This window comes from Myxine glutinosa, chromosome 4 (assembly GCF_964187855.1).
Source record: "Myxine glutinosa chromosome 4, kmMyxGlut1.1, whole genome shotgun sequence".
NCBI lineage: Eukaryota > Metazoa > Chordata > Myxini > Myxiniformes > Myxinidae > Myxine > Myxine glutinosa.
This window is the reverse complement of record NC_136264.1, coordinates 196,073,372-196,088,624: the sequence shown is the minus strand read 5'-3', so window position 1 is coordinate 196,088,624 and position 15,253 is coordinate 196,073,372. Positions and strand designations below refer to the sequence as shown.

Below are 15,253 nucleotides of genomic sequence, written 5' to 3'. Positions count from 1 at the left end.
GGGTGAGGATATTGAAGTGGCAAGAGATTTGGAGGATGGAGCCAATATTGTTGAATTTCCTGTTGCGGGCAACGTATGATGTGCTTCCGTCACCAGTAAACTTGAGATTGTGGGGGTTGTTGCAAGAGGAGAGATGTTATTTGTGTGGAGGTGTGGGAACGGTGCAGCATGCACTAAGTGCATGCTCAGTAGCATTGGCAGCAGGAAGATACAGGTGGCGACATGATCAGGTGCTGGCGGTGGTGGTGCAGATGGTTCAACAAGAGGTGCTGAGATCGACAGAGAGAAGAGTGGAGAAGGAGACTGATGGTGGAGAGGTGTGGTTTGTCAAAGAGGGCCAAGTGGTAAGAGGTGGAAAGAGGAGGAGGTGGAAAGCAGGAGGGCTGTCAGATGCTTGTGATTGGCAGGTGGTGGCAGACCTAAAGCCACAATTGGTATTCCCAGAGGAGATCTGTGTGACAAGGTTGCGGCCTGACATTGTCATTTGGTCAAGTGCAACAAGACAGGTCATCTTAGGGGAGTTGTCGGTACCTTGGGAAGAGAACATGGAGGAGGTGCACGACAGGAAGAGAGGAAAGTACAGTGAGCTGGAGGCAGAGTGCCGGGAGAAGGGTTGGCGAGTTTCGTGTCAGCCATTTGAGGTGGGGTGTAGAGGGTATATTGGCAATTCCTTTTCTGCATTTCTTGCTAGGCTGGGAGTGTGTGGGACAGAAAGAAGGAGGATGTGTGACAAGGTGGCCCAGGTTGCCTTGAAAGGCTCATTTTGGATATGGAGGAAGTTTACGGAGGCACGTCGAACGGTGTAGGTTGGTTGTTTTTTTTTTGTTTTTTTTGTTTTGTTTTTTGTTGCCATTATTATTTCTTATTTTGTGTATATGAGCGAGTTGGTGAGGGTGTGTGTTTTTGCATGAATTAATTTTTGCATGAGTGTGTATTTTTGTGTGTTGAGTGGTGTATGATGTAAGGGTAGGTGGTTGGTTGGTTGGTGTTGTGTGTGTATGTGTGTATATGGGTGTGTATATGTATGATCTGGTGTGTTTTGTTGGTGAGTGGTGAAGGGTATAAAGGTGGGTGTTTGAGTGTTCCACCATGTTTGTTTGGTGCTGTGGATTCTGGATGTGGAGGTGTTGTTGTTGTTGTTTGCACTGGCTGGGGGTGGGGGTATGTACGCATCCAGGTGCAGTTGCTGCATGTGAATGTGTATGTGCCCTTGCCGGCCCACCTTAGCTGACCGTATAGAGGTTGAAGGGCCGAAACGGGATGATGCTGAGGACCTCGACTGAGGACCCGGTCAGTGCGGCACACTTGTGACCAGGTGTGTTTTGAACTTTTATATATATATATATATATATATATATATATATATATTGTTGCGGTTTTAGAACCCTCACTTTGTAAATAATAATTCTTGTAAATATCCCATCATTTAAAAGGTTAACGGTTGCCCTTAATTTGTCTTAATGAATAATTAACCTTAACTTCATTAACTAATTAACTTTATGACTAATTGGACTAATTAACCTTTAATTAGCCCATATGCAACACGTAGGCCACCATAGGAACTTTAGTTATCTCCTTAGTATGTGTTTAGGTCAGGCCGTGTTCCCAATAGTTGAATCTGCGCTGCATTAATCAAATGAGATAGGCCCCATTCGCTTCTTTTCCAATCTCTCTCTCCAAGCGGCGCCATTATGCGCCCCTACAGGCGGTGCTTGTCTCTCCCCAAACATCACGTGGTTGATCAGCAGCGTTCGCTGCAGTAAACTGGTATTTGAGCTCGTTACGCCGCCATTAACCATGCGGTCAGGCCCGAAGAAAGGGGGCGGGACGGCCAAGGAGAAGGTGTGGCCTGTGAACCAGCCATCGGAGGCGTGGCCGGTGAGCTCCACCAGCCAACCAGGGCTAAGTGAATACCATCACGGGCGTGGTTCTATGAAGCGCGGAGTAATCTGGGGGCGCGTAATATAAGCGCCAGCGCGAGCCTTTTCACAGAGTCGACTCGGGTTGGAGATGGCGCTTTGTGGGGTCTGGCTGAGACGGACTGCTTGTGGGAGGTCTGCTGGGAGCGTCGGCTGCTGAGAGACGAGCCCTTTGACGAACTGCTTCGGAAAGCCCTTGTATGAACTTGCGAGAGAGAGAGAGTGTTTGCTCGATAAACGTATTACGTACGCAGCATCCCAGCCCCCCGCTATATGTAAGGTCCACTCGCGGTCGACAACACGCGAAGCTGCCTGCCGTTCCTCGCCCGCGGAACCGGAGCCTGGACGGTCGACCTACCTGGAACCATCGACCTGGACCTTCCACCCTGCCCGCTACAATTCCCGTGTGAGTGTGTCTGTTTGTCTGGGGTTGTAGAGTAAGACTGTATAAGACTGCCCTGTGTCCTTCTTCTTCTTCTTCCCTTCCTGTACATTCTTTCCTTTCGTTTCCTCTTTGGTTTTGTACATAATTAATAAACTACACTTTGTTCTTCCTTTACTCTGGTTCCCTCTCCATCCGATCGCTTTAGTCTTTTCCCAATTGAGTACCTGTGGCACGATAGGAACCGCTCAGAATCGGGTCTAGTCACTGTTAACGGCCTGGGTCGCGGCTCGCATCGCTCGGCGTGTCCACTACCGCCGCGGCTCGAGCGGGGCTCATTTATTCGCTTCCCTGAAGGCGCTGGTAATTCGGTAATAGGACTAATTCGGCCTACCACCCTATTCAGCGCTGACCGGAAGTGACGTCATAGCTCCAGGACTCAGGACGGCCAGCTTAAAAGACAAGGGGATTAACCCCCCCCCCCCCCCTTGTTAAGGGGAGTGCCGAACCCCGAATCCGCAACAATATATATATATATATATATATATATACACACACACACACACACACACACACACACACACACGTCATCATATAATCATGATTTATGAAATCTCAAATTAGGTGTTGTGCATAAAATGTCATTCTATTTAAATAAATAGAAAAAACTACAGCCCTTTAAAGCCTTTTAAAATCACTCAAGATCAGGGACATCTGTCCCTCTGTGTTTTTTGATGCAAGTTTTGATGCAACTTTCCTTTTAAAATGAGTGGAACAAGAATTATTACATTGAATGTGAATTCTCTTTGTAATTTATACTTGTCATGATGGCAAAGGAAACATCATAGGAAAGATGGCTTTGTCATAACTTTTGTAAATTGGCTCATGTAAATGGAAGTAGTGTAACTCATTTGGACATAAAGTCTCAACCGAAAGTTTTCAGCGAAACCATCATAATAAGTGTCACCGTGTCGAGTTGTTGGATGTTCTGAGTAACTGTGAACCCAATAATTCAGAGATAGAACCGGACAAAGACACTCAACCTGATGGGATGACAAGCCATAAGAGAGTCGCCCTCCTAGTCGTCTAGTCAGGGATGCGCTAGGAACTCATCTTGGTGAACCTTGAAAGTTACAATGACAATGAGTGGCTATATCTTGAGTGGTATAATGAGTGGTATTGACTTACCGATTTGATTTATCTATCTACAGTATTTATCTATAATCATAACAAAGAAGTGCGTTTTAAAAATGGATTGCACTGAAAGGATACTTCCATTCGACAATGCAGATGCAGGCCCGGCGAACAGGGTTGTTCAGTTTGAGACAGAAGAGAGCACGTGGTGGTCGGTCATTGATTGAGCTGCCTTGTTTTTTACTCTTGGCATACTGCTGCCTCTTGCGCTGGGCCGCTGTAAGTCCATCGGCTGCTTTGGCTGCCACTACGTCGGACGTCCCTTCCTCCTCCTCTGGTGTCGAGTTGAGTTGTGCTGCCTCAATGACTGACTGCCACGACCTCCAGCCTCGACCTGGTCCATTGGTAGTGAAAAGGCCTGCAATGCATGATACATGCGATATTAAATAGCCCTGCAAGGAATTCCTTAATGAACTGCACTTTCAAAATTAATTTTAAAAACATAGGAGAGAAAGATATCACCTTTTGCAGCTGGCTTTTAGAGCCAGGTGCAAACTTTTAGAGCCCGGTCTTCCCCATCCAAACCCTTGATCTTTTCTACCCCTGCTAATTTCACCCCAGATCCACATTTTTGAAATACCAACTTCTTTCCTGGAAGTCCTTGCAGTGTCCTAGTGTTTTATACTTCGCCCACCCTCCCTCCCTCCCCCTACCCACGCCTCCTCCCCCCCAAGCCCCCTCCCTCCCACAGATCTCCCGATGTCCCTGCTCTCAAATGTTGTGTTTGTGCTTCCCCTTCTCTCCCCATCTTGTTTACCGCTACCAATATTATATGTTTTGGGTGTCTGTTTGATTTTTTTTTTTTGTGAGAAATGTTAGCTCTTTCACGAGCCTCGATACTGTATACAAAAAAAATTAATAATAAACTCTCCATATTCTATTTATGCAAATTTACAACAAGAATAAAAAGGTAAATTGGACATGGGCCACTTGACCCAACATGCATGTGCTGTATACACACCAAATTAGCTTTATCAATTAATCTCTTTATCTTCTATGAAATGTCTCGTTTCCTGCCAATAACGAAATCAAACCGAATGTCCTTATCTATAACTATTGAGAAATGTTTGTCTATCCGTCTGCGTCGCGATTTTCTCAAAGTTGGCTGAACAGACCTCCTTCAAACTTTCAGAGGTTCATCAGTGATTGGCAAGGACTGTTCCAGGCAAAAAAAAACATTTTTTGAAAAATTTGAAATAGAAATTGGATATTTTTTTTTGGCTTTAAAAAATGCTCTATAGTGCCAAAGCCTTTGTAGCTATGTGAAGGGTAATATTAAACAATCCCCGACCTCATTCCTTAGTGGGTGTAGGGAAGAGTTTTCAGACCCCCACAAAAAATGTAAAAAAAAAAACTCAAAATTTAATTTCTTCAAAATGCCGACAGGTTCAGAACAGCACCAGGAAATGCCAGTTGCTAGTTAGCCCCTCCCTCCCCCTCCCCCCCCCCCCTACCCCCCAAATGCAGTGGGAGATGAGGTTTTGCAAGTGTGTGTGTGTGTGTGTGTCTGTCTGTCCAGGCCACAACCTTTTTACCATTTTAATTTTTGTCATCAAATATTCATCAAACCTTTATTATGAGAATATAGAGAAAATAATTACAAATTGGGTCAAAATGTGAAAGGGCAAAGTCCCAGTGACTGGAAATAAAGCTTGACTAAATCATCAAGGGTAGTGACTATAAATAGGCCTTATTAGCCCATTTGCAGCGCGCCAAGCAAGGGATGGCCAGTTTTTGAATCGCTTCCGTGTTTCTTTATTTACTTACCATTGACATTCAGTGTCCAGGCCATAACATTTTTACCAATTGAGCTTGTGTCATCAAATCACATGGAGAATATGGAGAACACAGGAATAAAATGTACAATTTTTTTTAAGTGTCGTTTTCGTCAAGTTTAGTTCAAGTATCAAGCGGAGGTGGACTGGGTTTGCATTTTGGGATGCTTTCTAATTCCTTATATAAATTAACTTGCGTTTCTCAGCTATTATCCCGAAGTGGAGAATGTATCCGAGTATTGGCACACAATGGCCTCCTAATTACTTGGGATTTAAAAAAAGAACCACCTTTAGAGGCCATTTTTTCTCTGCAGAGCAGGGGTTGGCCTTTTTCGGGCACCGTGGTCCCCTTTTTGAAGCAATGTTTTATGGCCGGATGCCCTTCCTGCTGCCAACCCCGTTGGTCGCCTCTTGTGACACCAGTGAACTGGTACTCAATTTGCCGACCTTGGAAGGATGAACAGGCTGAGTCAACCCCCCTGGTGTTAATTCAGCGATCGACCGGGGTTCGAGCCCAGGATCCTAGGATCCCAAGCTGGCAACCTAACTGCTAAGCCAACACCAGGGTTTCCATATTACTTGGGATATTGCAAGATAATAACGTCTACGACCTAAATGCAGATGATATAACCGACATTACATCCCCCAATTTGATGAAGTACATAAAGCTCTTTTTTTTAGCTCTTTCACGAGCCTCGATTCAGTATACAAAAAAGTGCATTAATATTGAATTGCAACAGTTGTCTTCATTTTGCATTTCCTTGAACCTTAAATTCAATCTTTCTATTAATAGTGGGGCGGCTTAGCCCAAATATTCAAAAGAATTGTGCATTTTGTGATACAAGCACCAAATTTGGCACAAATGTACAATATGTTGCGAACATTTTCAGATACTAGGGCATGCCCGTACTATATCTATATCTAAAATTATATCCCCCCCCTCTATTTACATGAAATGGTTTGGTCCAAAGCGAACGGCTTGCGAGTGGTGACAATCCCCCCCCTCTATTTACATGCAATGGTTTGGTCCAAAGCGAACGGCTTCCGGAGTTTGGTAAAGAAATCGCCATCGCGTGCACAAACGCGCAGGAAAGCGAATGAAACGCAAATTCGTTTTTATTAGTTGTAAAACATAGTTTAACGCCAACATAGTTTGCAAACGTGAAATAAATGAATACGCTCTCAAATGTGCCATCCGAGGCAGAGTGTGCCCGCCACGTTCGGCACACGCGATCGTTCGCTGCTCTCTGATTGGTTGAATCGTTTTTTGGACATAGCTCGGTAAGTAATTGTCCGATTAATATGAAACCTTGAAAAGGCACATCCTCGGGTCCCCAGCAATATACCTGGCAAGTTAAAAGTATATCGGACCCGTGGTTGTCGAGAAACAGCGGTCACAGACAAACAAACAAACGTACAGACAGACAGACAGAGATTACTGGAATTATAGATAGATTGGGCCACTTGAAATTCTCTCTTTATGTCCGCCATATTGGATTTCAAAATGGCCGCCACTTGAAATCTACATTTGCTATTATCTCTGGACGTAATGCAGCTATTGACTTGATTCTGGTATCTAAATGTATGTTTTTGGGGGCAAGGAATCCAATGGTACCAATTTCAACTTAATATTATCTATCACAGTCTGTTATATAATTTTATTTGGAAATTATCTAGGCAAATATTGGATTCAACACAATACTTTGAAAAGAATGTCTTAGTTCTGTAAATATAAATAATAATAAAAAACTATACTAAATCACTAGTAACAACTCAGACAAGCTCATATATACTGGCAGTCTAAAATATAAATTCATATCCCATTAGGAAACAAAGTGACCCATTCATTTGTGTTTTTCATATGCATATTTTATGTAACATTACATTCATATTGTCAATAAATACCAAACATGCATAATCCCCTTTTCCTAGACCCTTTAAGCCATCTTTTGTGTTTCTAGAGTACAGAAATTTCTTGTATAGGCTTCCATCTGTCTTGTTTCCTTAACAATGCACTGTAGCATGTCTTTAACAATGTTTACAAACATGACTCCACTACATGTCTTTAATCACAGCCCTGACCCAAATAAAAGAGTAGAGAGGCTGCATGTGTGTTGACCCACATCAACTGTGTTCTTTGTGTGTGGCTGTGTTTAAATCACCTTGTGACTCCACATAAATGAGTTAATTACATACAATCTGGGCTCAGCTAGACAACATTGTGTGGTCAGCAATGAAGACGAGAGTCTGAATTACATGTATGCAAAAGACCTTGTGAACCAGTGAAGCAAATACACGGGTAAGCATGAATTAAATCTAGGGCATGATATAGTTTCCATGATGTTTACCTCTACACTCAATGGTGGAAGGAGGTAATGTTTTGATCCCAGCTTGTCTGTATGTCTGTTTGTCTGTTAGTCCACAAAATTCCAGACAAAGCTTGTAGTAGTGGTAGTTGTAGTGGTAGTGGTGATAACAGAAATTGTTATATAGAACTGAACTTATATTATTATTATATGCAGAAAATAACTTCATTTCTATATGCCCTGCAGTGGACAGGTTAATTGGTTTATGCACTGAAGGGGTCACCCTGGTGTGCACTGCTGTGTTCTGCCTCACTGAGTTGTTCAGGTATGATGTACTCAGCACAAGCTTACCTGATACACATGTGTGCTGGCTAAAACCACTTGTCTGGTGGGCACGACAGAGGCAGGTTGTCTAATAGCCAACCTGGTCTTACTTTTTTGGGGTTTATCTGAAATTCTTACTATAAGGCTTTAAATTAGAAATGTTTTATATAAAGTAGTATTTTGAGTGAAGTGTGTATTCCACACTGACAGTTTTGACATGTTCTGAATTTAACACGAAGGCTGTAATTAACAGAACGGGGTATGTCTGGAAAATGTACTGTCCAACCTAATAAGAGTTTAGACTGATTTATATTTAAATCTTGGCTGTGTAAATATTGTAAGAATTTATGAATTCAAATGTTTTGTAAATATTCAATAAATTTGGGAATATTTTTTAACTAAAGAATCTCATGTGATTTTATTTCTCTTCTTGCCTCCGGTATGGGTGAAAATTTAATTCCGGCATAATCTCACAAAACTAATTCCCTAAGTGTGCCAAGCTAAATGCTCTACGATATAGAGGAATTATCCTCCTCTCCATTAGTATGGCGGAGGAAACCCCTCTATTATATATATAACAAAATGTTAACATTATATCATTGTATCGTTGCAGATTCAGAAGACAGTTCCACCATGTCCAAGAGCTTCAGACTAGCTGATGTTGAGCGAACTTCACCATCAACATCACAGCACCTCACCACAACTGACTGGAAGTTATGCCTTATATGTCAAGAGGACAAGACGGAGACACTGACCAAACCTGACCAATCAAAGAGAAAAGACATTGGGAGTGGGTACAGTTCACTCGCAGAGAACTTGGTCAAATTCAGTGAACTTGGAGAGCTTCCAGGATCATTTCACCTGGAAAGACTCGATGATGGTCATGGCATTGAAGCTGCGATGGTTGCACACGGTGCAAAATATCATCAGACATGCAGGCTCCAGTACAACAACACCAAACTGCAGAGAGCACAAAAGAGAGCACTCAAGAAAGAATGTGAGAGCGATGAGGAACAAGCTGCATGCAAACGCACCAGGTTACATTCACGCTCATCGAGTACAGAGAAGAAGGTCCCAGAAAATTGTTTCTTCTGTGAACAACCTGCTGGGGCTGACAGTCTTCGGAAAGCTGCAACATTCCAAATGGACAAACGGGTGCGTGCCTGTGCAACCCTTCTTGGTGATACAGAACTGCTGGGCCGTCTCAGTGGTGGGGACATGATAGCGTTGGACGCCCAGTATCACCCACGGTGCTTGATAGGACTTTACAATCGCACAAGAAAGGCCCAGTCAACAGGATCACAGGACACAAAACAAGAGCGAGCAATGTCGGCAGTTGTCTTCGCTGAACTCGTCCTCTACATTGAAGAAACCAGACAAGATGAGGAGACGGCACCAGTATTCAGATTGGCTGACCTTGTCCAGCTCTATCAGTCCAGAATGGAACAGCTAGGAGTCCAGCTCGACACGAGAGTCCACTCCACACGACTGAAACAGAGACTGTTGGCTCAGTTTCCTGACATGCGGGCACACACCAAGGGGAGAGACATCCTGATGGCATTTGAAGAAGATGTCGGTGCTGCTCTTGCCAAAGCCTGCGAGCTGGACAGTGATAGTGATGCAGTCCATCTTGCCCATGCTGCACAGATTGTTCGCCGTCACATGTTTGGAGAAGCCAAGCCCTTCACAAGATTCCCTGAAGTATGTCAAGAAGAATCTGTGCCACCGTTGCTGCTTGCCCTAGTCAGTATGATCCTAGAGGGACCCAGCATCAAGGAACAGATGGCAGACACTAACCCTGCAGCAATTGCCACAGCTCAGATACTGAAGTTCAACAGCATCAAACACAAGCGAACACGTGGCACCACATCATCCACCAGTGTCAGGCACAGTGTTGCACAGGAGACCCCACTTCCAATATACATAGGGATGATGCTGCATGCTCATACACGCAAGAAGGAATTGGTCGACAGACTGACACACCTTGGCCTGAGCATCTCCTATGATAGAGTGCTCCAGCTCTCAGCACAGATGGGCAACAGTGTCTGCCAACAGTTTCACAGAGAACGAGTGGTCTGCCCTCCGAAGATGCGTGGCAAAGTGTTTACAACTGCCGCTGTAGACAACATAGATCACAACCCCAGTGCAACAACATCAAAGGACTCCTTCCATAGTACCGCTATCTCCCTCATACAACATCCTTCTTACACTGGTGAAGGAGTGGATCGGAGTATCGTCATTGTTGGAGGATCTGGGGATGCACGGTCCAAGACAGTCGCCCCCTTGCCGCACTACTACACTGATGTACCCCCTGTCACTAGCAGCATCAAGAAGTCGCCTGTCCCAGCTGCTAAAGTGGTGTCATTGACCAGAGGAGACTTCAAACAGCAGACTGATGAAGAATACCAATGGCTAGGCAATGCAAAGCAAGTCCTGGAAGACAACACTGGTACAGTGGACAATGACAACACATCTTGGGCTGCATTTGTGCAGCTCATCCCTCCAACGAAGGCAGCTCTGGAGGAACATGTCAAGAGGGCAGTGTATCAAGGTGGACATGTGTGGGGTCAGATACTGCTGCCAGCACCAGAGCTCCCTCCACCAACCAACTGGGGTTGGTCAAGGACTGGAGAAGGACAGTACACACCTTACTGGACCAGGCTAACTGAGGCAGCTCACAGCTGCATTGAGCTGGTTTCTTGCAAGTGCAAGAAAGGGTGTGTGAGGTGCTGCAAGTGCAAAAAGGCTGCCCTTCAGTGCACAGCCCTCTGTGTGTGTGAAGGCGACTGCACATGACGATGAGTCAACAACATACATGTACTTGTGGCAATGCTGAACTTGTTAACATGACACTGTTTATGTACACGTATCTTCAGTACCGGTATATACCTAGCCTCAGATACCAGTACACCTAGCCTCAAATACTAGACCATGTAGCATGTCAGTATTATACCTAAGACATTTACAGAACTAAGACATTCTTTTCAAAGTATTGTGTTGAATCCAATATTTGCCTAGATAATTTCCAAATAAAATTATATAACAGACTGTGATAGATAATATTAAGTTGAAATTGGTACCATTGGATTCCTTGCCCCCAAAAACATACATTTAGATACCAGAATCAAGTCAATAGCTGCATTACGTCCAGAGATAATAGCAAATGTAGATTTCAAGTGGCGGCCATTTTGAAATCCAATATGGCGGACATAAAGAGAGAATTTCAAGTGGCCCAATATCTGAAAATGTTCGCAACATATTAATGTACATTTGTGCCAAATTTGGTGCTTGTATCACAAAATGCACAACAGGTTTGCTATGCTGCTACACTATAATTGAGACCTGTACAAATGAAGAAATACCAAAAAAAACAAAAAAAACATCATGGACATCAAACCATTGCCTTGTTCATAGAAACAGCAAATCAAGTTTTCCATTTAATTAAACTTGGGTTTGTGTAAATAGTTAACAAAATAGAATTAAATGACCATTCATTCGCAAACACTACTGGTCACTCATTATTGCTGTACATCATCGGTAACGCCTGCATTGTGGATGCCATGGCTTTTCAAAGATAAAATCGATACATTTGCAAAAATATATCGATTGATTGCAAAAACTACAGGACGCCATGTTCCGCTCACCTGCTCGATAGCAGATCTCATTCCGAGGTAGGCAGTATGGATTATCAGAGTCCGACAAGACGATCTAATGCTAGCATACTTGCTTTGCAGATTTCTTTGTTATGAATTAGGGGTAGAGGAATATCTAGATCCAGGTAGATATGCATAGGTAGGTGTCCGGCTGTCGTGATAGGGAACCTCACCTGTAATAAGTTCTGTGTGTAGCCCGAATGTCGGATTAAGCTTGTATCTTTGTCCCTGCCACGAGGGGGCGGGGCATGCTAATTAGAACAGGGATTATGGGTAAAATTCCCTTGTGTGTCGTTCCCTCGGTGAGCATCCCAGTGTCCCTTATGGCAATACATCCCATAGACATTAGATAGGCCCATTAGCGCACCACACATTAAATAATTCCCCGCCGCCACAATGACTTTGGAAGAACCAACAAGCAACAGCCATGCCCAGGAGAACGTGTGATTGGTTGGGGTAAGAAGCTGGCCACCGATTGGTGAAAGGAAGGTGGAAGGAAGCGGCACACTGATTGGCCACCGACCGTTGACACCTTGGACAATGGACAATCAGTGCGGAAGGCACGAACATTTGGCCAATCAGTGTGGAAGGCACAAAACCACTACTTAGAAGCAGGTCGCTGATTAGAGGGCAAGGGCCGGTGACGTCAGAAGGCGGGAAAGACCACAAAGAAGCAAGGCACTGGTTGGTAGAGGGAGAGAGCTGACGTCACACGCAAGTGACAAAACGACTCGCTCGCCGGCATTTTATCTCTCTCTCGCTTTGGTTTCTACCCTTCCCAGACCGTCCTTCTGCCCTTGCTTTTCGTTCCGTTTGGACTTTTCTTCCTGTGCCATCTGCGAATTTGCCTGCTTGATGACGGACGTTGGAGCGCCATCGATTCTCCTCCCTGGCATCCACGTATGAGCGAGGCTTGCTGCTGGAGCAGACGAGACTGGGGTGAGCGGGTGGCTCGGGGCCTGGCAGCGGGTGAGCGGGGGCACATCGAGGCCTTTCTTCGCGCCAACCGGAGCCACGTTGGACGACAGACGCTGCACATCCAGACAGATACGCACAGATGCGCAAACAACGGTTCCTTTAATTCATTCTCCCATCGTGTGTATTTGAAGTGTGTGTGTAAGAGCACTCAATAGGGGGTTTAGTTTTTATCGTCGCGTTCCATTGTTCTCGGGTTCTGTAATAAATATTTCTGTATTGTACATTTTACCCCCGTGCTCATTTGAGTTCATTTCCTACAGGATCGGAGCTGCCGGTGAGATCGCTTCAGGTAAGAGCTTTCACACTTCTTCCTTTACCTTCTTCCTCCCGTGCTAGCATAGTCGAATCCGTCATTGAATAAACGCCTCCATTAAAGCTCGTTTGGCCATCCGCGAGCCCAAGGTATTAACCGAGGGCATTCGCGCGACAATATACTAGCCGAAAGCACCCGGCATTGCCCGGGTTCTTTTTGAATAAATTTACTACTATAATTCAGCTTTTACTTGCGGCCGTAGAAGATTGACTACTATAATTCAGCTCAGCTTTTAATTTCAAAATGGGCCCAGCCCGGCCGAGGCGGCCTCGATCGGCTTCGTTGCCTGGCTGATAACCTTCCCGGGGCCAGTCCCGACATTTTTTTGTTTCAGAGGTTTCCTCCTATCTTTCACCGTTCAGGAGATTAGTGCATGCAGACAAACAAACAAACAAACAAAAACTTTCTTTTGTATATAGACTAGCCGAAAGCACTCGGCGTTGCCTGGGTTTTTTTTTTTTTTTTTTTTTTTTTTTTTTTTAATACAAGATCGAGGCTCGTGAAAGAGCGAACATTAATCACACAGAAAGACAAACCGACACATAAAACATATAACATCGGGAGCGGTAGACAAGATGGGGAGAGAGGGGGAAGGACACAAACACAACATTTGAGAGCAGGGACCGAGAGACATGGAGACATCGAGAGATCTGAGAGAGGGCGAGGGCTTTGGGGGGGGGGGGGCATGGGAAGGGGGCGGTGGGAGAGGTATAAAACATATGGACACTGCCAGGACTTCCAGGAAAGAAGTTGGAATTTCAAACAAGGTGGATCTGGGGTGAATTAGCGGGGGTAGAAAAGATCAAGGTTTTGGATGGGGGAAGATAAGAGATGGTGGTGAACAGCTGTTTTAAAGACCTGGAGGGAGGAGTGGGATTGAAGGGAGTGAGGGAGTTTGTTCCAGAGGCGGGAGAAAAGAGGAATGAAAGAGTGAAGGTGAGCAGAGAGCCGAGATTTCGGCAGTTTAACCATCAGAGGGTTGCTGGCAGATCTTGTGCGACCTGTAGGAATATTTGGGGGACAGAGCACAGAGAGAGCTGGGGGTGCAAGGCCGGAGAGGAGTCGGTAGAAGACAGAAAGACCACCTACCTGCCTGCGGTGAGTGAGTGAAAGGCCCTCAGAGATAGCTTCATCGCGGGAGATTCCAATAATTCTGAAAGCTTTGGTTTCAACAGCGTGAAGCCGAGCTAGGTGTGAGGCAGGAGCACCGGCCCATAGGGGAGAACAGTATTCCATTGAGCTGCGGATGAAAGCCTTGTATGTGGTGAGGAGCTCAGGTGTGCCGAGGAAGGACTTCGCACGACGGAGGATGCCCAGTCGGCGACTGGCTTTGGAGGCCAGCTTGGAAATGTGGTTTTCCCAAGAAAGATCATGGCAGATAGTGAGACCCAAAATCTTGAGCGACAGAACTTCTTGGAGAGGATTGTTGAGAAAGTAGATGGGAGGGTTGTCCAATCGATCTTTTCGGAGAGACATAGTAAGAGTGTGAGATTTGTCAGGATTGAAAGACATGTTCCACTTGTTTGACCAGTCTGTGATTTTGTCCAGGTCTTCAGAGAGTGAGGAGGCAGCAGACTGCCGATCTGAGGGAAGAGGAATGGAGCGGCAGAGAGTGGAGTCATCAGCAAAGAGATAGAGAGGATTTTCGAGAGAGTCAGAGAGATCATTGATGAAGACCAGAAAAAGCACGGGGCCCAGAACACTGCCTTGGGGAACTCCAGCCTGAACAGGAAGAGGAGATGAGAGAAACCCATTCAGGGCCACACGTTGACGACGACTAGAGAGGAAGTCCGCCAGCCATGCGTGGAGATTTCCATGGATACCAAAGGAGGAGAGTTTGGTGAGCAGAGCGGGGTGCCAGACCGTGTCGAAGGCACGTGATATGTCGAGGGAGACAGCTCTAATTTCCTGTTTGGCATTGAGGACCTCCATCCATTGTTGAGACAGCAGAAGCAGCATGTCCAGAGTAGAGTGACCTGGTCTGAAACCAAATTGATGATCAGAGATCAAGCCATTGGAGAAGAGGAAAGATTTCATATCCGAAGCAATGATGGATTCCATGACTTTGCTGATAATTGGGAGAAGGCTGATTGGTCTGTAGTTGCTAGGATCTGTTTTTGCACCTTTTTTGTGCAAAGCGGTGATGTTGGCTGATTTCCAAGCAGATGGCAGTTGACCTTGAGCAAAAGAGAGGGTGAAGAGAACAGAGAGAGGGTGAGATAGAGCAGCAGAGCAGGATTTTAGGACCCGTGGGCTGATGCCGTCGGGTCCAGTTGCAGAATCAGAGTCGAGGGTTGACAGAAACTTTTCCACCTTGTCAGGAGGAAAGGACACGGAGTCCAGGAGCAGCAGGGTACGACTGGGTATGGTGGGTACAGAGAGGGATGGGTTTGGGACACAAGATTTAGA

The 15,253-nt window shown here is 45.2% G+C and overlaps 2 protein-coding genes across 2 annotated transcripts in view; one reads left to right on the top strand and one right to left on the bottom strand.

Moving 5' to 3' along the window:
• TSEN2 (tRNA splicing endonuclease subunit 2) overlaps positions 1 to 15,253 on the top strand; it is an 841,321-nt gene that overhangs the window by 217,910 nt on the left and 608,158 nt on the right. The gene's annotated exons all lie outside the window — the stretch shown is intronic.
• LOC137426005 (voltage-dependent L-type calcium channel subunit alpha-1D-like) overlaps positions 1 to 15,253 on the bottom strand; it is a 545,673-nt gene that overhangs the window by 485,038 nt on the left and 45,382 nt on the right. The window contains 2 exon segments of the mRNA XM_078775346.1: positions 3,574 to 3,853; positions 12,338 to 12,584. Coding sequence (XP_078631472.1) covers positions 3,574 to 3,853; positions 12,338 to 12,584 — 527 coding nt within the window.